Here is a 23,636-nt window from a genome sequence, read left to right on the forward strand (position 1 = left end):
AGTTCAGATATTCGGGGGTTCTAGATGGGCAAAACTTTGCCATACGCTCTGGAGTGAGGTAGGATCTGTGAAGGATCTAGGTTTGGGTAAGTCTATCCGACATTTTAGGAGATACCACTTCCAGGATCTCACTCCAGTCCTCATCATCCAATTCGCCCACGTCAGTTACCCACCTACTCTTGAGGGCATATGCACTCTTGGATGCACCGGGCATAATTAAAATATCATAAAAAATGGACATTAATTTATGATGTTCCTGCCCCCACATATAACTAGAAGGGCATCTAAAGTAGGCAAGGTCAGATAGGTACCCTCAAATTACGTCCAAAGGGCGTGACACAACTGGAGGTTATCGAAATAACGTGGTTTAGGAGATTAAACTCCGATTTTTATTGGTCGAAGGTTTTAAGGATACCTTGGTGTATCAAATGTGAAAGCAAATATATCCCCTTCGAGATCCAGACAACTGGGTCCGGAACCCTGAATCAGTTCGGGCAGGTGTTTGTTGTACCAGAGTGGGGTGTTATTGTGCAGCCCAAGGCAGGTAATTCTAGTCCTTGCCAGATCCCAAAACCGCTTGTGCTGAAACAAGAGGCCAGAGCGACATGGACATCACAGAGCTGGTCCAGGCTCAGGAAAGATCTCGACCATATGGTTGGGATCCGCCCACATGCCTGGCACTCCAATGAGGGGACAGAGCAGAGAGCTGGTGACAAAAAAAGAAAAATTGTGTGTAGCAGCTTTATTGAATTTCCACCAGTGTATTTTGAGTTCTTGATTCCAAAGCAAGTGGTGTCAGCCCTGCCGGCTTAATTTCTGATGGGGTTACAAAGTACGTCTCATTCCCCCATCCTTATTCCCTTCCTCTGTCGCCCCCCCCACCCCCCCCCACAGCCCTTCCTCTGTCGCCCCCCCCCCCACAGCCCTTCCTCTGTTTTGCCCCCCCGGCCCTTCCTCTGTCGCCCCCCCCCCCCCCACGGCCCTTCCTCTTTCGTGCCCCCCCCCACGGCCCTTCCTCTGTCGCACGCCCCCCCCCACGGCCCTTCCTCTGTGGCCCCCCCTCATGGCCCTTCCTCTGTGGCCCCCCCACGGCCCTTCCTCTGTCTCCCCCCCCCACGGCCCTTCCTCTGTGGCCCCCCCCACGGCCCTTCCTCTGTGGCCCCCCCCACGGCCCTTCCCCTGTGGCCCCCCCACGGCCCTTCCCCTGTGGCCCCCCCACGGCCCTTCCTCTGTGGCCCCCCCACGGCCCTTCCTCTGTCGCGCCCCTCCCCACGGCCTTTCCTCTGTCGCGCCCCTCCCCACGGCCTTTCCTCTGTCGCGCCCCCCCCATGGCCCTTCCTTTGTCGCGCCCCCCCACGGCCCTTCCTCTGTCACGCCCCCCCCACGGCCCTTCCTCTGTCACGCTCCCCCCACGGCCCTTCCCCTGTCGCGCCCCCCCCCCAAGGCCCTTCCTCTGTCGTGCCCCCCCGGCCCTTCCTCTATCGCCTCCCCCCCCACGGCCCTTCCTCTGTCGCCTCCCCCCCCCACGGCCCTTCCTCTGTCGCCCCCACGGCCCTTCCTCTGCTCTGTTGGTCCTTCCTCTGTCGCGCCCACAGCCCATCCCCAGCTAATTGGCTCCCAGTGCTGCTTCTCCTTCTCCCAGTCTGAGCTCTGCTATACACGTTACATTCAGGTACCTGCACTGCTTGCATTTAAAAATATATATTTTATGATGTAGTAATGAATACAGAGCTTTATTCATTTGTGTCTTTCATACCTTCCTGGACTTCAATTTTAACCCCTAACCCGTCTGTGTTAAGAAAATAAACTCCCTAAAAGAAAACCTCTACTGATGGAAGCACAAAGGTTGCCACTGCTGACAATGGTCTCAATGTGTTAGTTGGCCGGCTGTTATTGATCCACTGGCTTAAGTGACTGATCAGAAAAGGCATGCCGATTAGGAATGCTGCAGTGAATTCCATTGGGGGGGGGAGGGGTGCTGACAACTGTCAGGAAGACTTGTTACTAATTTTCAAATATATATATATATATATATATATATATATATATATTTACATAATATTATTTTTTAATTTTTTTTCCAATCAGGTGGGATCAGGGAGCGCGCACGGGGCAGAGTCACTTCTCACTGAGCTGATCCTGCGCCGCATTTCCTGCACCCCTCAGAATCTGACCGCCTTTGAGGAATCTGTGCCCAAATCCTTTATGATCAGCGCTGATATGGCACACGCCGTGCATCCTAACTACATGTAAGTAAATGGCATGGAAACCTTAAGGAAAGGACAGTCATTGCTGCAATTTCTGACCAGCAGAAGTAGCATGAGGAATCACAAAGGATTTTATCATTCTATGCATGCCCAGGACTCTATTACATAACATTTTCTAATGCATTTTTCCTTACTGTTGCCAGGCTGGTCCAGTGACCCCCCCCCCCCCCCCCCCCCAGGTCCTACTGCTTCAGTGATGGTGGTGGTCAGTCCTCTGGACAGTGGCCCCCCCCAATTCATGTGCCCGGCCCCTAATCTACATGCGGTGTGCCGGATGCATGCATTTCAATAGGATCTTTTTTTAAATTTTTTTGAAGCACATGGTTAGAACCTGAGGCTCTAATAGGCTTCAAAAAAGTGTCAAAATAATGTTACACCCCAGTGCATAGAACCCCCCCCCCCTCCAAAAAAAAAAATGTGAGCCTGTCCCCAAGTATGCCTATGTACCAAAACGTTGCTTGTGCTGCACGTTGCATATAACCGCGCAAGCCGAGTGAGAGAAATAATTTTGAAGACCTGGGGCATTTAACCACTTGACCTCCGGGAAGATTTAACCCCCCCCCCCAATGACATGGTCATTTTTTGCGATACGGCACTGCGTTACTTTAACTGACAATTGCGCGGTCGTGCGACGCTGTACATAAATAAAATTAAAAACGTCCTTTTTTCCCCACAAATAGAACTTTCTTTTGGTGGTATTTGATCACCTCTGCGTTTTTTTTTTTTTTTTTTGTGCTACAAATAAAAAAAGCCTGACAATGTTGAAAAAAAAAAAACAATATTTTTTACTTTCTGTTTTAAAACATATCTAATAAAAAAAATTAAAAGGCAAATGTCTTCATAAGATTAGACCAATATGTATTCTGCTACACATTTTTTGTAAAAAAAAATCCCAATAACTGTATATTGATTGGTTTGCGCAAAAGTTATAGCGTCTACAAAATTTGGGATATATACTGAAATATTTATTTATTTATTTTTATACTTAGATCAGTGACTGTGATATTGCGGCAAGCAATCTGACACTAACTGACTATTTTGACACTTTGTGGGGACCAGTGACATGAATACAGTGATCAGTGCTAAAAATGTGCACTGTCACTGTAGTAATGACACTGCCTGGGAAGGGGGGTTAAACCTCTAGGGTGATCAAAGGGTTAAATGTGTGCCTAGCCAGTGTTTTTGTGTATACAGCATGCTGCTTTTACAAGGGAATGTACTGGATTTTATTCCCTGCTCCACAGGGACACAAAATCCTTCATATCCCTGCTGACAGGACAAAGCTCTGCCTTGTTTACATATGCAGAGCTCCATCCAATCTGTCTCCTCACCGATCATCTATTGGCCGGCACCCGCTTATCAGCTTCTGCTGTATCTAATCACAGCACAGCTGGCGCGCCCCCCCTGCCCGGAAGTGCAGAATCGTATATATACTGTATATGTGATTCTGCACAAAATGGCAGTAAATCTGCTATAGGGTGGTCGTTAACACCGCCTATGAAAAATAAGGTACTGAAATCTTGCTATAGCTTTGCAGACACATATTTTTAGGTTTGACATGTTGGGTATCTATTTACTCTATGCAACTTCATCTTTTTATAATTTACCAAAAATTAGATGATGTATTTTGTTTGTGTGCCCTAAAATTAACTTTAAAATAATTTCTGTAAACAGTTGCGTAAATATCGTGTGCCAAAAAAAAAAAAAAATGGAATTACCACTATTTTATTCTGCAGGGTGTCCGCTTTCAGATAATATATAATGTTTGGAGGGGTTTACACTAATCTTCAGGCCTAAATTGTTTTTTTTTTTTTTAAACTTGAGCAAAAACAGTTCTGGCAGCGAAGAGGTTAAACAAAGTTCAATTGGACTTTAACAGGTATAAGCACTTGCCTGATATAGGTGGAAGATAATAAATCAATAGAGGAGGGGGGAGGGGGATACACATCAAGCTTAATCCTCCTTTGCTGAAAAAAGGAAAGACAATACCTACCTTCTGCATTCTAAGTCACTTTCTCCAAAGCTACCCGTGATTTTTAAGCTCTTTTAAATAGCGTGTCCCATTTTCAGACCTGCTCTTTACTATTACTATTAAACAGTATCTAGTAATAGATATCACATCCTATATCATGTCTGGCATGGTGTTCCTGAATAGCTAGAATATGTAAAATGTGCTCTGCCACTGACTATGCATAAGCAAGACAAGGTCACTTGTAGCTCATAGAGAGAAGAAAAAAAAAGTGTACGTTTAAAAAAAAAAAAAAAAATATATATATATATATATATATATATATATATATATATATATATATATATATATATATATATATATATATATATTTAATATTTTATTAAATTCATGACATTTTTAGTATACTTTTTTTTTTTTTTTTTTGCTTTTGCTCCTCTATCGGTCCTTAAATGCAGCTGTGGTATTTTTTGTTTTTGCCTTTTTGCTAAAGACACTTCTGTCCCTGGGTGGCTTCACTTACCCCTCCACTGTATCTATGCTGATTAATGGTTTACAATAGAAAAGTAATTTTTTTTGTGCTTTCTGTTAAAGGGTAACTCCATACCTCCCAACATTTTGAGATAGGAACGAGGGACACCTACTAACAAATGTATGTAGGCATAGGACACGCCCCCCCTGCCACACCCCCTAAAAAAAAGTTAATCAAATCCACAAGGAATTTTTTTTTTTTACCACTACTTTCCTTTATATTGGCTTGTAAAATGTGCAAATGCAGCAATTTAGAAATTGGATGAAAGGTTTAGCGCTGGGAAACTGCATTTTATATATAACTATATGGATCAGACCAAAATGAGGGACAAATGAGGAGGACAGAGGGACATTGCTCCAAATCAGGGACAGTTGGGAGCTATGGGTAACTCCACTTTTTGTGGGGGAAAAATAAAATAAAAATATAGCGTATACAATTGCACCTCTAGTAATATTGTAATTGAATGTTATTAAAAATGACCTTTGCTTTTCAGGCCGGGTTCACACTGGTATGACAAACGCTTTAAAAAAAAGTTCCTGCACTACTTTGGTTCAACTCTGATCCTTCTTCAGCCCATTGAATATCACTGAAGTCGGATCATCGTCTTAACTGACCCGACTTTGGCATGCGACTTTTGCTCTGAGGACCTTGAAGGGGAACTCCACGCCAAATTTAACCACATGCACCACAAATGTAACCACATGCCGACCAGCCGCCGCAGTTGTACCACGGCAGAATGGCACGGCTGGGCGAAACTACGTTATGCTACGTCGCTTTGCCGTGTGACCACTAGGGGGCGCTTGCACTTCCCCCTCCCCCCCCCCCCCCCGCACGCTCCCCGAGCCGATGAGAGAGCCCAGCGGTCTCGATCGTCACTCCTGCGATCGCTCCGGGCATATGGAGAACCCGGAACTGAGTGTGTAAAGACACAGTTTCCGGTTCTCTGAGGGGAGAACTGACAGGTCGTCTGTTCATACAGAGTCTGAACAGGCGATCTGTTATCTTCCCTGCACAGTCCCCTCCCCCCTACACTTAGAACACGTACTAGGACACACATTAACCCCTTGATCGCCCCCTAGTGTTAACCCCTTCTCTGCCAGTGACATTTTTACAGTAATCGGTGCATTTTTATAGCAATGATCGCTGTATTAATGCCAGTGGTCCCAAAAATGTGTCAAAATTGTCTGACGTGTCCGCTGTAATGTCGCAGTCACGATAAAAATCGCTGATCGCTGCCATTACTAGTGAAAAAAAAAAATTAATAAAAATGCCATAAATCTATCCCCCATTTTGCAGATGCTATAACTTTTGCGCAAACCAATCAATATACGCTTATTGCGGATTTTTTTTTTTTTTTTACCAAAAATATGTAGAAGAATACGTATCGGCCTAAACTGAGGAAAAAAATGTTTTTCTTATATATTTTTGAGGAATATTTATTATAGCAAAAAGTAAAAAATAATGCTTTTTTTTTTTTTTTTTTTTTCAAAATTGTCGCTCTTTTTTTATTTATAGCACAAAAAATAAAAACCGCAGAGGTGATCAAATACCACCAAAAGAAAGCTCTATTTGTAGGGAAAAAAAGGACGTCAATTTTGTTTGGGAGCAACGTCGCATGACCGCGCAATTGTCAGTTAAAGCGACGGAGTGCCGAATCGCAAAAAGTGCTCTGGTCTTTGGCCAGCCAAATGGTCCGGGGCTGAAGCGGTTAAAAAAAAAAAAAAAAAAACAGCATGGGTTCCCCCTCCCAAGAGCATACCAGGCCCGGTATGGCTGTCATGTTGTACAAGTGTGAACCCGGCCTCAATCTGCAGCCGCTGTAATTTTCTGTTAGGCTCCTCCGTTCACACTTGCAGCTACTTGTGGTTTTTTTTTTTTTTTAAGCGTTTTTGGAGCAGCACCATTCATTTGAATGAGCCTCCCTCCGCTCCAAAATTGCTAGAAAAAAAGCTCATGTACTTAATCTTGGCACAGAGCCAGAAGCTTTTGCAGTCATGATTTTTTTGCTGCGATTGTAGCCCAATCTGTCGCTCGGCAACCGTGCCAAAATCGCCCCACATTAGGATATAATGACATCGCAAGCACGTTCCACGTTTTGCGCAATTCTGGAATCGCAGGGGACTCCACACATGATCCAGAGCGCTAAGGTGTGAATGGAGCCTGAAGTGTACTGCACTATGTCTACCTGAAGGTGTTCTATATAGAGAGTGTATACGGAACGACTCCCCCCTCCCCCCCCCCCCCCCGAAACATAATTTCCTGCTTATGTGATTGGCTCACTGATTTTCTCAGAAGTCTGCACTAAGACGCAGTGCAGATTTCAGGCCTCCCCTGCAACAAAAATGTAACTTTTGGTGAGATACTCCCAATAGAAAATCCTGTCTAAAGGGATGCAGGCCCTGCAATTTTCTCCATTGAATGCCCTGCGGGTGCAGCAGCTGGTTGATAATTATGAAACCACTCCCAATAGATTCACTTATCACATAAACTCAGGTAAACACACAGGGATTTTTTTCAGAATAACAAAAGGTAGGAATCTGCAACAAAGTTTGTTAAAATCCTTCCAGTGTACATAGATCACCCAGAGGGGAGAATGTTTGTTTGTTTTTTTTGTTTTTTTGTTATTTTCTCAACAAAAGTGGAGTTACTCTTTAAAGTGGTTGTAAACCCAATTAAAAAAAAGACCTGCAAGACAAAGGCATAATGAGCTAGTATGCATAGCATACTAGCTCATTATGTAATACTCACCTGAGATCGAAGCCCCCGCTGCGGTGCCCGTACACAGCACCGGCCTGCGACATTTCTCCCCGGAGTTACTTCCGGGTATCGCGGCTCCAGCGCTGTGATTGGCTGGGGCCTCGACGTCACTCCCGGTAACGGCACACTCACTGAAGCAAACGGAACATACGTGCCATTGCTTCAATGCGCATGTGCCAATGACATAGAAACATGCAGATACAGGGGATATCTCCTAAACCGTGCAGGTTTAGGAGATATCCATTGTAGCTACAGGTAAGCCTTAGTATAGGCTTACCTGTAGTCAAAAGTGGTCTGTAAGGGTTCACAACCACTTTAAGCTCACAGGAAGTGACAAGGATGCAACATTTCTGGCAGGATCAACAGGTATTTTCTGTGCTTGCTGAAAATGTTTTTGGCCTGAAAAAAAAAAACGAATGCAGCCACCACATCTAAGGACTGGTAAGCTACAATATATTACGTTTTTGTTGTCCAGTTTGGATATCTTTATAATGTTGTTTTTTTCTTCTATCATTTTTTTTTTTTTTCTTCTTTTATTTATATTTATATTTTTATATTTATTTATATTTTCTTCTATAAATGTTTTCTTCCGCAGGGATAAACATGAGGAGAATCACAGACCAGTCTTCCACAAGGTGAGCTTCCAAACCCACCGCTTTTCATTTTGTCAGGTTATCTTTCCCCATTTGTGATCCCTGGCTATCTGCATAACTCTTTATTTCTTTTATTAGGGACCAGTCATCAAAGTGAACAGCAACCAGCGCTACGCCTCCACTGCCGTGACTGAAGCTGTGCTGCGGGAAATTGCTGGGCGCGTCGGAGTTCCCCTGCAGGTATCGCTAAGTCCTGGAGGAACATCACCATGTCGGTTTGAGTGCCAGTTGTTGGCCCTTTTTCGTTAACCGCTTGCCGACCGGCCGCCGTCATTATACTGCGGCAGGTTGGCTCTATTACGCGATTCGCCGTAACTGTACGTCCGATTGTGTAATAGATACAGTGGGCGCACGACCTACAGCCGCCGCAATGTCCGTCGGCCAACCACGATCGCTCCACAGAGCCAGTCAAACACATAAACTGTGTGTACTCTGCTCAGTTTATGAATGAATAGGAGCCGCTGTCTCCTGTTCATTCATCTTTAGTGCTGAGAAAGAGACTGGGGAATGTGTCCTCCGTCCCTTTGTCTCAAAGGGGAGATGTCAGGGGTCTGTTTAAACCCCTGACATCTCACCAAAGCCCCCCCAAAAAATATAAAAAAAATATAGTAAAAAAATTCTAAAAAATGAAAAAGTGTAAAAAAATAAATAAATAAACTACTGACACCACTCTCCCCTGTCCTACCAACACTGCCCACTACCCCAACCCCCTCCCCCAAAAAAGCATTGTGAAAAAAAATTAAAAACAAATTAAATTGTAAAAAAGTCAATTATTAAAAATTAAAAAAAAAACTGACACCATCCACTGCCACATACCACCCACCCCCTTCCCCAGAAGCACTGTGAAAAAATAGTGAAAAGGTGATTTAAAAATGTTGCGGGGGAGGGGGGGGCGTGTTACGGGCGCAAAGTGCCACCTCCCTGGAACGAGTTTTTGCAGGTTGGGATGTCCGTTTTTTTTTTTCATCTTCCATGAATTTACAGGGGCAAGTCAGACAAATGCTATACAGAGGGATATGCAGGATACACATTTACCTCCTGTTTTAATTACAGCAAAAAGGTAGAAAATAGTCCAGTCCACACCAGTGCATTGTGATCATTATGTTCTGCACAAGGCCAGATAGAGGTATGCTTTGCATTAGAATCATTTTGTATCCCGGACAACCTGTACCCTGGATACCTTTTGCAGGACACGCTGTGACTACCTGCAATGTTAATAAATATATAAAACATTTTATGTGATTTCCAAACTGAGCCTCCATTATGAAAGGTGTTTTTAAAGGAAAAATGCCCCTGTGGCCTGTAGCAACCTATTCAATTACCTATTTGAAATCTGTGGTTTAAAGCTGATTAGTTGCTAAGGGTATTGTGGACAATTTTAAAGTGCCCCCGTGCCCAGACTATGGGCATTAAAGTATTTTACGTATTTTTTGACTGACCGTTTAAAAAAAAAAAAAAAAAGCCACCCCTGACCTATGTAGCTACTTCTACTGTGAAGTTGTTCATGCTCAAAAAACAATTTATAGTCTTTGTTGTGATCTTTAACCACTTGACGCAAAATCATGTACGTCATTCTGCTTCAAGTGGTTCTACTGTAGGCATCACCCTGGTACCGTTTTTTTTTTTTTTTTTTTTTTAGAGCCGACGGTCAGCTTTTTTTGTGATAACAATTGAGCGGCTGCTTAGCTGCATTGATTGTTATCACAAGCAGCAGAAGTGGACGTTCACCACCCAAACCCCCTCCCGCCACCTTTCCGCCGCTCCACCCGGGCTCTCCCTTCCCACCAGGATGCCCGAGCGACCAGCCAGTACGTCCGCCGGCTGGCCGGAGACCCAAACAAAGCTTGTTGGGTTTCGGATCTAGTAACCCGGAAGCAACATTATGACATCACTTCTGGTTTACTGGAGCCTTAAAGGTGCCAATTTTTTTTTTTTTCTTTTTTTTTAAATGTCAGTATTCAAAACAGCCAAACTTGGCGTTTTGAATGCTTTTAAGTGCAAAAAAATACCCGACTAGTCACTGTTACCATCACAAGGGATATTTACTATCCTTGTGACAGCAATAAAAGTGATTAAAAAATAAATAAAGAAATTTAAAGAGACAGCGTAAAAATAAATAAATAAGTAATTTCAAGCGCCCCATCCCTCATACGCATATGTAAGTCGCGCCTGCAAATGTAAACAGTGTTTAACCGGTTCAATACAGGGGGTCCCCTAGTTACAAACATCCGGCTTACAAACGACTCCTACTTACAAACGGAGGGAGACAACAGGAAGTGAGAGGAAATCTACCCCTAGGAAGGGAAATTCTCTCCTGTAAGAGCTATTCTGGGGAAAAGGTACCTCCACTGATGCTTTATCACCAAGGCTTGTTTCCACAACAACCCAAAATTTTCTAAATCCAATTGTCATTGGGACAGAAAGTGAGGTGAAATCTTCTGAACAGGGGCACACACAGCAAAAACAATGTTACAGGGGTGTTAACCCTTCCCTATGCTATCCAAAAAGCTTAAAAATAGTTTTTTTGGCTGGAGCTACACTTAAAAAATGTACCTGTTCCGACTTACAAACAGATTCAACTTAAGAACAAACCTACAGTCCCTAACTTGTTTGTAACCCGGGGACCCCCTGTACAGGGCATTTTCACCCCCTTCCTTCCCAGACCAATTTTTAGTTTTCAGCGATGTCGCACTTTAAACGACAATTGCGCGGTTGTGCGATGTTGTACCCAAACAAAATTGAAGTCCTTTGTTTCCCCACAAATAGAGCTTTCTTTTGGTGGTATTTGATCACCTCTGCTGTTTTTTCATTTTTTGCGCTATAAACAAAAGAAGAATGACAATTTTGAAAAAAACACAAATATTTTTTACTTTTTGCTATAATAAATATCCCAATTTTAAAAAAAAAAACAATTTTTTTTCTCAGTTTCGGCCGATACGTATTCTTCTACATATTTTTGGTAAAAAAAAAAAATCGCAATAAGCGTATATTGATTGGTTTGCACCAAAGTTATAGCGTCTACAAAATACGGGATAGATTTATGGCATTTTTAAAAAAAAATTATTTATTTATTTTTTTTACTAGTAATAGTGGCGATCGCGATTTTTTTTTCATGACTGCGACATGGCGGACACATCGGACACTTTTGACACATTTTTGGGACCATTCACATTTATACAGCGATCAGTGCTATAAAATTGCATTGATTACTGTATAAATGTGACAGGCAGTGAAGGGGTTAACCACTAGGGGGACACAAGGGGTTAAATATATTTCCTAAGGAATGCTTCTAACTGTAGGGGGAGGGGACCTACAAGGGGAGGAGACCGATCAGTGTTCCTCTGTACTGGGAACACAGATCGCTCTCCTCTCACCTGACAGGACGTGGATCTGTATGTTTACACACACAGATCCACGGTCCGGCCCGGTTAACGGGCAATCGCGGGTGCCCGGCAGACATCGCGGCCGCCGGGCACACGCACCGGGACCCGAGCAACGCGGCGGGTGCGCCCCCGCCCCCTAGATGGCCGGGAACCCGAGGCCGTCAAATGACGTCCACCCAGGATGGGAGATCCCATCTGTGGACGTCATATGTACATACGCGGGTAGGGAAGTGGTTAAACCACACATGTGAGGTATCACCACGATTGTTAGAGTGAGAACAATAATTCCAGCACTAGACCTCCTCTGTAACTCTAAACTGGTAATCGTTAAAATCTTTTAAAGTGTCGCCTATGGAGATTTTTAAGTAACGTAGTTTGTCACCATTCCACAAGTGTGCGCAATTTTAAAGCGTGACATGTTAGGTATCTATTTACTCTGCGTAACATCATCTTTCACATTATACCAATAAAATTGGGCTAACTTTACTGTTTTTTTTTTTGTTTGTTTTTTTAATTCATGAAAGTGTATTTTTTTCCCAAAAAATTGCGTTTGAAAAACTGCTGCGCATATACAGTATGACATAAAATAATGCAATGACTGCAATTTTATTCTCTAGGGTCTCTGAGAGATATATATATATATATAATTATGCAAACCTTCAGTCCCCCACCCTCTTTGGTTGCTGCCATTATGGTGCAAGTGCAGATGTGCCTTCAGGGCCTTGCAGAGTCTGATGGCACGTCTGCGAATGTACAGGTGATTTTTTTTTTTTTTTTGCGCATGCACAAAGACAGGGAAGGTTGTGGACTTTCCTTGTAGCAGTCTTTGTGCATTCACAGGAAACATTGTGTGTGTGTGCAAATAGTTGGAGAAACCGACGCATACACAGATGTGCCGCAGGGCTCTCTTGGAGATTAAAGCCCTGGAGCACATCTGCGCACGTCTAGGGGGCAGGGAGAACCAAATGTAATTCTCACCAAGGTGAGAAACGTGGAAGTGATGCTTTGCAGCACAAATAAATGTGTTAATAATAAAGGAGAGGAGGACCAGAGGGAACCGGAGCCGGAAACATCCTCTGCCCACACAAGCAGCAGCAAAGCACTGGAAGGATGCCAAAAACTTCAGGGGGCCCCCCATGCACCTGGGGGCCCCTGGGCATTGCCCAGGGGTGCGCCTGCATTAAAATGGCCCTGGAGCAAGGGCAGCACACCATGACCTTTTAGGGTGAAGGTCAGCTTTAACGGGTCAGAACCACCTCCTGTTTGGTCACATTAGACAGCTGGCTAGGCTTCCAAATTTCCGCTCTCTGAAGAAAGTTATCCACTTCATTTCCGAAAGATTTCCCCCCCCCCCCCCCCCCATGACCAGGTCATTTTTTGCTTTTTTGGCACTGCGTTAATTTAACTGACAATTGTGCGGTCGTGCAACGCTGTACATAAATTACATTTTATATCTTTTTTTTTTTTTCAACAAATAGAGCTTTGTTTTGATGGTATTAGATCGCCACTGTTTTTTTTTTTTTTTGCGCTATAATCAAAAAAATTTTTGAAAAAAAAACATTTATATTAGTTTCTGCTATAAAATATATCAAATAAAAAAAAAAAAAAAAGTAAAATCCAGTTTTTTCATAAATTTCGGCTAATATGTATTCTGCTACGTAATTTTGGTAAAAAAAAATCCCATTAAGCGTATATTGATTGGTTTGCGCAAAAGTTATAGCGTCTACAAACTATGAGATATATACTGGAATTTAAATTTTTTTTTTTTTGTATATACTAGTGATTGCGGCGATCAGCGGCCTATAGTGGGACTGCTATAGGGGGTCTCAAACCAGGGGTCTCAAACCAGGCGGCCCTCCAGCTATTGCGAAACTACAAGTCCCATCATGCCTCTGCCTGTGGGAGTCATGCTTGTAACTGTCAGCCTTGCAATGCTTCATGGGACTTGTAGTTTCGCAACAGCGGGAGGGCGGCCAGTTTGAGACCCCTGCTTTTGAAACTTTGTGGGAACCAGTGACACTAATACAGCGATCAGTGCTAAAAATATGCACTGTCACTGTACTAATGACACTGGCTGGGAAGGGGTTAAACATCAGGGGTGATCAAAGGGTTAACTGTGTGCCTTGCCAGTGTTTTTGTGTGTACTGTTTGGTGCTTTCACTAAGTAATGTTCTGGATTTTGTTCCCTGCTTTGCAGGGAAACAAACATAGCACATCCTCCTCGCCAATCAGCAGGTGCCGGAGGTCATCCATTGGCCAGAACCCACTGATTGGCTTGTGCTGTGTCCAATCACAACACAGCTGGCATGTGTGTGTGTGCACGCTCCCTACCCGGAAAAGCAGAATCACGTGTATATACATGATTCTGCGCAGGCGGCCTGCACTGTAGTAGTAAAGCTACAGTTCGCAGTCGGCAAGTGGGGATAGGAGAAAAGCTAGGATTTCTGCACCTCTTTCGAACCTGAAAGATGAATATCTCCACAATGGCTATAGCTACTGTGTAACGTGAGATGTTAGGAATTTAATTTTGCAGACTTGTAAAGTTACTAAAAGGTCCTTTTTTAAATGCAATATACAGTGGAACCTTGGATTATGAGCGTAATCTGTTCCAGGAGAATGCTTGTAATCCAAAGCACTCGCATATTAAAGCGAGTTTTGCCATATAAGTCAATGGAAATGAAGATAATTTGTTCTGCAGTGATTTCTATTACATGCAATACCGCATGTGAAAAAATAACTCAAAAAACACCGCGCTTGCTCCAACAAAGCAGCTCACACACAAAAGGAGATTTTGTAAACCGTATGCATATAGACAGTGTAGCGCTAATGTTAAATCATAAACAAATCCCAAAGGACATAGTAACCAATTTGGACCACCACAAACTGAAAGGATGATGCCAAGAAGAACCTAAATCAATATCTATTCTCCTAAGGGAATGTATAAACCAATAAAGGTTCCAGTAGAATGACAAAAGCGATAGGAAAAAAATTGTATATATATAACCATTTAGTTCCCAACACTATATATCCTAAATGGTTTTTACATGTCCATAAATGTCTATTTATATGGAAGCTGGAAATAATAAGGATCCAGGGTAGATGGTGATATCTCTACGTCACATAGGTTGAAGACAAGCGATGTATAATGGTGGAGGCTTACCGGAACCGTTGGACTCACAGAGACGTATATCCCTTGAGTCAGAGATGCTTATATTGCCACCGGGCAAGTAGGTGAAGTGTCACACTGGACAGATCTGAAATCCGGATGCTGTATCCAGGGCTCCCAGCAAATTTCTTTCTTGTATGGCCCAACTCAGTGATGGCTCATGAAAAGTAAAGAAGGGGGCCACATAGTGTGATATCGTTTAAAAGAAATAAAATTTATTGTGGTAGAAAACTTACATGTTCCATGGTAAAAAAGCACTTAAAATAGATTAAATGGCAGGCAGTGGAGTCTCCCGACGCGTTTCATCTCATTAGACTTCCTCTGGGGTACCTTGCCACTGCTGCCATACTTACTTATATACCCACTAGGACCCCCTTTGATGAGAATCCGGCGTGTGCCGCTTGTTTGCTTTGCACTTCCAGGTGTCGCCAAAATGGCGGCCCCGCGTGCGTTCCAAGCCTCTTTCTAATGGCTTCTATGCGTTCCAACCCACTTTTATATGGAAAATAAAGCACATAAATGCCCAATTGTTGTCCTGTTACTGTGTTTTATAGATGATAAGTAACGTCAGTGCTATGTAAAGGGGAAAAAGCGGGGTTACCAGCACAATTTAACAGAGCCGACTCGCTCCCCGGAGATACTTAGATCCGGACATCCTGTACCTGGCCCTGGCTTCCGCCTAAATGAAGCACAAGCCAGACGGCCATTCACCGTATGCGCACCACGCCTCCCCAAGGCGCGATGTCGTCACCGGTGATCCGCTCTCTGACGCATGCGCACCAGATCGCTGGTGATCCGCTCTCTGACGCATGCGCACCACATCCCGATGTAGTGGAAAGCGCAATGTCGTCATGAGCGATCCGCCTTCTCAGTGCGTCTCCCTTTAGAGGTGGCGTTCTACCTCTGTATGTGATGCATATACAAAGTGATAGGTGATAATGATTGAACCAAAAGTGTTCAAGGAAAGTCCAAGAAGGGGGGTGCAAGGAATAAGGTCATGAATGACTAGTGATGTGTCCACAGTATTTATGACACATATATATATCATACTAAATGTGTAAATTACACTTAAGTCTAAACAATAGTATATGCGTGTGTAAATTGTTATCTACATAGTGAATGTGATTAATGTGTGAAGAAGGGAAGGATTCCCAAAGCAGTGAAGTCAAATTGCCCAAAAAAAACATATTCTTAATTTTTAAATGTAGAAATATATAAAAATGAAAAATGAATATGTAAACTGGGATTTATAATGAGTAGGCTGGTATTAAATATAAAGCCATCTCCCAGATCCGTTGTTTTTGGATATAAAAATAAAAAATAATGAAAAAGATACAGGCCCAGGACGGATTCTCAGTATGGGGTGTATATTCACAGATTAATTACACCAAAAATATCTACAAAAAATATAAAAAATATATACAAATATATAAAATCATATTCAAAAGAATGTCTAGACCTACATATGACACAAATTCCGACGTATAATATATATTTATTTGGGCAAACATATCTACTCCCACCACCTATCAATCCTTGAGGATCGCACGAAATGGAGTGTATCCAAGAGCTTCATTGTTAACATTCCTGTTTCTAAAGCCAGATATTTTCCTATCCATTCTATGATTGATTAATGAAGGCATTAATATCTAGATCTACATTCATACCCTTAGGGTAAAAAGACTGTAGCTCATGGATCCAGAACATTTCTAAGCGAGAGACACCTCTAGTTAGGGCCCCACCCCTCCATGGGGGGGTATATTTATCGATTATCATAAATAATGAACCACTGGGGTCACTATTGTGCGCCTCTTTGTAATGTCTGGGGACGCTATGTTTTGAATCACGACCTTTAATGAGGCTGATATGTTCACTCACTCTTTTCGTGAAGGTCCTGGTTGTTCGGCCCACATATTGTTTGCCACATGGGCAAACAATTAGATAAACGACATATCTCGTATTACATGTACAGAAGGGTTTGACAGTATATCTCTTCCCTGTAGTTGTTGAAGTAAATTCCGTTAATTTTCTTCTTATTGGTATATTATGTCGACACACGACACATTTTTTGCAGGGATAAAACCCTGTCCACTCATGGAAAAAGGAAGGACGTACTGGTGGATTGATAATATTGGGTGCTACTCGTCCCTGTAAGGATGGTGCTCCTCTAAAGATAATCTTAGCTTGTTCCGGCACTATTTTTCCCAAGACATTATCTTGTTTTAATACTCCCCAGTGTTTTCTTAAAATACTTTTAATTTGTTTGTGTTGTATTGAATATGTAGTTGACAATGCCCATTTGTACGTGATGTCTGGGTCTCTTTCATGTTTGGTTAGTAGAAGAGTGTTTCTATCTAAATTGGTCACTCTTTGAAGCTCAGTATCGAGATCTGTTTGGTTGTACCCTTTATCCAGAAATCTTTGTTTCAGGACCTCAGCTTGTAAAGTAAATGTGTCCACATCGGTACAGTTCCTACGAAGCCTTAAAAATTGGCTCCGAGGGACAGCACTAAGCCAGGAACTGTGGTGACAGCTGTCTCTGGGGATGAAACTGTTTCGGTCCGTTGATTTAAAGTAGGTATTAAACTTAAAGTGACCGTCTATAATTTTGATCTCTAAGTCTAAAAAATGTATCCCAGTTTTGCTAGCTTCGTAGGTAAGAGAAATGCCTCTATTATTCGAGTTCAGATCTTCAAAAAAATCGGCTAAGGTCTCAAAAGTGCCACTCCATAGGAGGAGGATGTCGTCTATGTATCTTGCCCACAGCACCAATGATGTGGTACGGTGGGCATAGACGACATCCTCCTCCCACTTGGCCATAAAGAGATTCGCAAGGCTTGGGGCAAATTTTGCTCCCATGGCTACCCCACGTTGTTGAAGATAGTAGCGATGGTTAAACCAAAAGTAGTTGTGTTGCGTTGCGAACTCTAGAAGCTCTATTATATAGTCATTCTGGAAAGATGCTAAAGACTGCTCTTGATTTAGGAAATGTCTGACTGCTTCTATGCCCCTTTGATGTGGTATGCATGTATACAGGGATGCTACATCTGCCGTAGCTAAGATGTAGCCATCCTGTATACTAATGCCTTCCAATAATTTGATTGTGGAACCCGTATCTTTCAAAAAGGAAGGCGTTTTTTTGACTATGGGTTGCAAATAGAAGTCAATATATTTGCCAATTCGTGAGGTTATCGAGTTGATGCCACTCACGATGGGTCTGCCTGGGGGGCAGGTCGGATTCTTGTGGATTTTTGGCAAAAAGTAAATGGTGGGGATTCTAGGTGCTTTGGGTACCATAAATTCTTTTTCTTTTTTATTTAAAATTCCACAGTTGTACCCCTTGTTCACCAATTTCAAAAGTTGTTTTTTATATGCGTTGGTGGGATCGTTGTTAAGTTCAGTATAAGTACCTGGTTCGCTCAGGATCCGGTACATTTCCTCCTCATATTTATCTTTGTCGAGGATCACTATACCCCCTCCTTTGTCCGCCGGGCGGACAACTATATTTTTCCGTGCGCAAAGAGACTGTAACCCCCTTTTTGATATTGGGGGATGTCTTATGCATTTCTCGGGTAGTTTCGCAAGGTCATCTAATACTAGATCTCTGAAGATCTTGACAGCAGGTGCCATAGGTACAGGAGGGGTGAACAGGGAAGGATTCGAAAGTCCTGAGTGCACAGTCCCTGAGGTGGCTGCTGGATAATCCGTCCTTGTAGGGTTGGTGACAAGATATCTCTGTATGTTTATTTTGCGTATGTATTTGTGGACATCTATATATGTATGAAATTTGTTTAATTTATTTGGTGGGGCGTATTTCAAGCCTTTGTCTAATACTGATATTTCTTCCTGAGACAATGGCTGAGTGCTTAAATTGAATATACCTTGCCCTGCTATACTTTTTTTCTCTTTCCTCCTTTGTAGTTTCCTACCTCCCCGACATCCTCTCTTCGATCTGGCCCTCGTTTTCTGGGGTAGCGATCTTCGTGAAAACCCTGGTTATCATAGGAATTAGGGCCATATGTATGTGGTTGATCCCTGTAGTCGCTCCCTCTGTCTCTGGAGTTGTGTAAGTCTCTAAGAGGTGAATATCGGTTATGAGTGGGGAGTGGAGAAGGGGGATAATGATAGTATGTATTTTCCCTATGGTTGGCATCATGCCATGTCCCTTGTTCACCCACAGGGCGACGGGACGGCTGATTATCATAGTCATGGTGAGGCAAACTGTCATGTTCCCAACGGAGATGGACATCTTGATATTGGTTGTTACCTCTGAAATTGCCTCTACCTCCACGTTTGCCCCTAAAGTTACCTCTACCCCTTGAAGGTCGTCTGGGGGTTTGTGGACTAAAATGTCGTATTGCCGATTGTGATGAATATGATACCCTTCTCTGTCTATCTTGGCTTCTAGAGGTTCGACCCCCATTTAGAGTGGGTGGCGGGACTCGGCTGGTTGAAGCTCCCTGTGTATGTACTGACAAATTCGTTTCCATGTCACTAGTGGAAGATTCCGTAGATGGGGCAGTCTTAAATAATTTCTGCCAATTAAAGACATTGTTTGTTTTATAGTCTCCTATGTCCCTAGAATCTTTGTTCCCTGTCTTCCTTCTCCAGATGATTTAGAAGATTGGAAGACAGTGAGCTGTATTCTTGGGAGTTTTTATATGTTGATAACTTCTCCTTAAGTTCCTTAATCTCTCTGTCTAGGGAAAGGAGTTTATTGTTTTTCTTAGAGATTAGGACATTCAGAAAATTGATACCCACATCATTAAAGTATTTAAACCATGAGTCTGGGTCAGTTTCGCCCTGTTGGGGTTGTACTTCCCAACGCAGACTTCTGGGTACCATCCCTTCTGAAATATATTGTTGCAAGAAGACTAGATCCCACTGAAGGTGGAGTTCGGTTGTCATGACATTCTTCAACCTCATAAATAGCCCTCCTATTTCTGTCTCTACACCCGTAGCTGTAAAGACTCCTTCCGTATTGACCTTATGAGAGGCTCGGTAGTCAAAAATATCCATTTTCAAGAGGTGTTATAATACAAAACAGAAAAGACAATAATGAAGAGATAGCCACAGTGTATATCACAACACCAAGAAAAGGACGAGCAGCAGCAGTGTATATTCCAATAAATCTACACTGAAAAAATAACTCAAAAAACACCGCGCTTGCTCCAACAAAGCAGCTCACACACAAAAGGAGATTTTGTAAACCGTATGCATATAGACAGTGTAGCGCTAATGTTAAATCATAAACAAATCCCAAAGGACATAGTAACCAATTTGGACCACCACAAACTGAAAGGATGATGCCAAGAAGAACCTAAATCAATATCTATTCTCCTAAGGGAATGTATAAACCAATAAAGGTTCCAGTAGAATGACAAAAGCGATAGGAAAAAAATTGTATATATATAACCATTTAGTTCCCAACACTATATATCCTAAATGGTTTTTACATGTCCATAAATGTCTATTTATATGGAAGCTGGAAATAATAAGGATCCAGGGTAGATGGTGATATCTCTACGTCACATAGGTTGAAGACAAGCGATGTATAATGGTGGAGGCTTACCGGAACCGTTGGACTCACAGAGACGTATATCCCTTGAGTCAGAGATGCTTATATTGCCACCGGGCAAGTAGGTGAAGTGTCACACTGGACAGATCTGAAATCCGGATGCTGTATCCAGGGCTCCCAGCAAATTTCTTTCTTGTATGGCCCAACTCAGTGATGGCTCATGAAAAGTAAAGAAGGGGGCCACATAGTGTGATATCGTTTAAAAGAAATAAAATTTATTGTGGTAGAAAACTTACATGTTCCATGGTAAAAAAGCGCTTAAAATAGATTAAATGGCAGGCAGTGGAGTCTCCCGACGCGTTTCATCTCATTAGACTTCCTCTGGGGTACCTTGCCACTGCTGCCATACTTACTTATATACCCACTAGGACCCCCTTTGATGAGAATCCGGCGTGTGCCGCTTGTTTACTTTGCACTTCCAGGTGTCGCCAAAATGGCGGCCCCGCGTGCGTTCCAAGCCTCTTTCTAATGGCTTCTATGCGTTCCAACCCACTTTTATATGGAAAATAAAGCACATAAATGCCCAATTGTTGTCCTGTTACTGTGTTTTATAGATGATAAGTAACGTCAGTGCTATGTAAAGGGGAAAAAGCGGGGTTACCAGCACAATTTAACAGAGCCGACTCGCTCCCCGGAGATACTTAGATCCGGACATCCTGTACCTGGCCCTGGCTTCCGCCTAAATGAAGCGCAAGCCAGACGGCCATTCACCGTATGCGCACCACGCCTCCCCAAGGCGCGATGTCGTCACCGGTGATCCGCTCTCTGACGCATGCGCACCAGATCGCTGGTGATCCGCTCTCTGACGCATGCGCACCACATCCCGATGTAGTGGAAAGCGCAATGTCGTCATGAGCGATCCGCCTTCTCAGTGCGTCTCCCTTTAGAGGTGGCGTTCTACCTCTGTATGTGATGCATATACAAAGTGATAGGTGATAATGATTGAACCAAAAGTGTTCAAGGAAAGTCCAAGAAGGGGGGTGCAAGGAATAAGGTCATGAATGACTAGTGATGTGTCCACAGTATTTATGACACATATATATATCATACTAAATGTGTAAATTACACTTAAGTCTAAACAATAGTATATGCGTGTGTAAATTGTTATCTACATAGTGAATGTGATTAATGTGTGAAGAAGGGAAGGATTCCCAAAGCAGTGAAGTCAAATTGCCCAAAAAAAACATATTCTTAATTTTTAAATGTAGAAATATATAAAAATGAAAAATGAATATGTAAACTGGGATTTATAATGAGTAGGCTGGTATTAAATATAAAGCCATCTCCCAGATCCGTTGTTTTTGGATATAAAAATAAAAAATAATGAAAAAGATACAGGCCCAGGACGGATTCTCAGTATGGGGTGTATATTCACAGATTAATTACACCAAAAATATCTACAAAAAATATAAAAAATATATACAAATATATAAAATCATATTCAAAAGAATGTCTAGACCTACATATGACACAAATTCCGACGTATAATATATATTTATTTGGGCAAACATATCTACTCCCACCACCTATCAATCCTTGAGGATCGCACGAAATGGAGTGTATCCAAGAGCTTCATTGTTAACATTCCTGTTTCTAAAGCCAGATATTTTCCTATCCATTCTATGATTGATTAATGAAGGCATTAAGTTTCTGAGTCATTTCGAGTATTTCCGAAATGGCTCCGAACCTTTCCGAGTGTCCCCGGAGCCCCCGCACCTCTGGCCAAATGCGGTACTGCACCGCCCCATTAGCTTGAATTATGCTTATTTTGCGGGACAACTCTCACAAATAGAGTCAGAATTTAAATAAAAAAGTTGCTCGTATTTCAAAACGCTCAATAACCGCGTTGCTCGTAAACCAAGGTTTCACTGTATTAGTGCTTGGCTTTCCATATTGTCTATTTTTTGCTTCTATACTGAAAACCAAGAACTCCGCCTCTGAATGTGACATCTTGCTTTACTTTTCTCTAACAATATGTTTTTTTTTCCACACTAGGAGTTCATGGTGAGAAACGATGTGCCGTGCGGTACAACTATTGGTCCAATCCTGGCCAGTAAGTTGGGCCTGCGAGTGCTGGACTTGGGCTGTCCTCAGCTGGCGATGCATTCTATAAGAGAGATGTGCTGCACCTCTGGGGTCATGCAGACCACCACTCTGTTCCAGGTATGTCTGATTGCTCCAGACAGATTCGCCACTAGAGGGCACTGCTGAATCTGCAATTGTCAATAGTACAAGGATTGACGTACAGATGTCATGTTTTTAAGCTCCATCATGGGAGGGTGTGAATATGGTGGCGTGGAGGTGATATAGGAATTGTTCTTCAATATGCACAACGCTCCCCTTTACCTAAAAAAAAAAAAAAAAAAAAGTAACGCCTTTGTATGCTGTCAAGTGCCCCCTAATACATATGCAAATATATTAACACCCCAAAAAATCAGAATACCAAACAAAAATTAATTTATATGAATGTCTCTTTAACAAATCTTGCACTCTTTTCTGGTTTCCCCTTAAGGCCTCATGCACACTTGAGCTCAAAAACGCCTTTTTTACAGGTGTTTGATGTTTTTTTGGGTTTTGTTCTGCCTCTAAACACCCCTCCATGTTAATCTATATGTCCATGCACACATAGGTGTTTACAGGAATTTAGAGGCAGAAAAAAAAACGATCACTTGTGCATTCAAGAGAGGAGCGTTTTGGCTTAAAAAATGCCTAAATGCGCCTTAGCACTTGGCAAATTTATCGCTTAAGCTGTCATTCATTTCAGTGGCCAGAATTAATAAATGCGATGGGCATTCAACAATCTTGGTCATGTATCCTTTGGTTTTAATGCTACACGGGGCATGTGGGTTATGTCGTGCTGCAGTGTGGGGGGTTGTTCCTGTAACAGGAATCTATACTGCCATATGCATGTTGCAGTAATTTGCACTAAAACTCTCATTTTACCACACCTTACAGTAATGCACTATGATGTGAAGGGGGCTTCAATGTACATTCATGAATTTATGTCCTGTTATACATCAACAAATTGGGTACAATTATACTGAGACATACTTCTACTTACTAGATTGCATCTAGTTACACATTTTCCTGGGAAAAGAGGTAAATGGGTGAAACACCATTGCTAAACTCTCCTTCTGAAAATGCTTGGTGCCTGGCTATTACAGTGATCTCAATATATTTATTAACTTTCTGAGCCAGTGCCTGGAGCAAGTATGTAGGTGAGCAGTCCTGACTTGCTCTGAGTCCCTTTAGACCTTGGTGTCCTGAAGCAATGGCAGCACACCACAATGCCTAATAGTGCATTCTATTTGTTGTGGTACACTAAGACACG

At 42.6% G+C, this 23,636-nt stretch overlaps 1 protein-coding gene across 4 annotated transcripts in view; it reads left to right on the forward strand.

Annotated features, from left to right (window-relative positions):
* Nucleotides 1-23,636, forward strand: part of DNPEP (aspartyl aminopeptidase) — a 101,753-nt gene that overhangs the window by 69,539 nt on the left and 8,578 nt on the right. For all 4 annotated transcript variants that reach the window (XM_073634322.1, XM_073634323.1, XM_073634324.1 and 1 more), the window contains exons 11-14: nt 2,089-2,249; nt 8,121-8,160; nt 8,257-8,358; nt 22,301-22,468. In XM_073634322.1, coding sequence (XP_073490423.1) covers nt 2,089-2,249; nt 8,121-8,160; nt 8,257-8,358; nt 22,301-22,468 — 471 coding nt within the window. The remainder of the gene's footprint in view (nt 1-2,088; nt 2,250-8,120; nt 8,161-8,256; nt 8,359-22,300; nt 22,469-23,636) is intronic.

The sequence above is a fragment of the Aquarana catesbeiana genome, linkage group LG06, assembly GCF_042186555.1.
Source record: "Aquarana catesbeiana isolate 2022-GZ linkage group LG06, ASM4218655v1, whole genome shotgun sequence".
In the NCBI taxonomy this organism is placed as follows: Eukaryota; Metazoa; Chordata; class Amphibia; order Anura; family Ranidae; genus Aquarana; species Aquarana catesbeiana.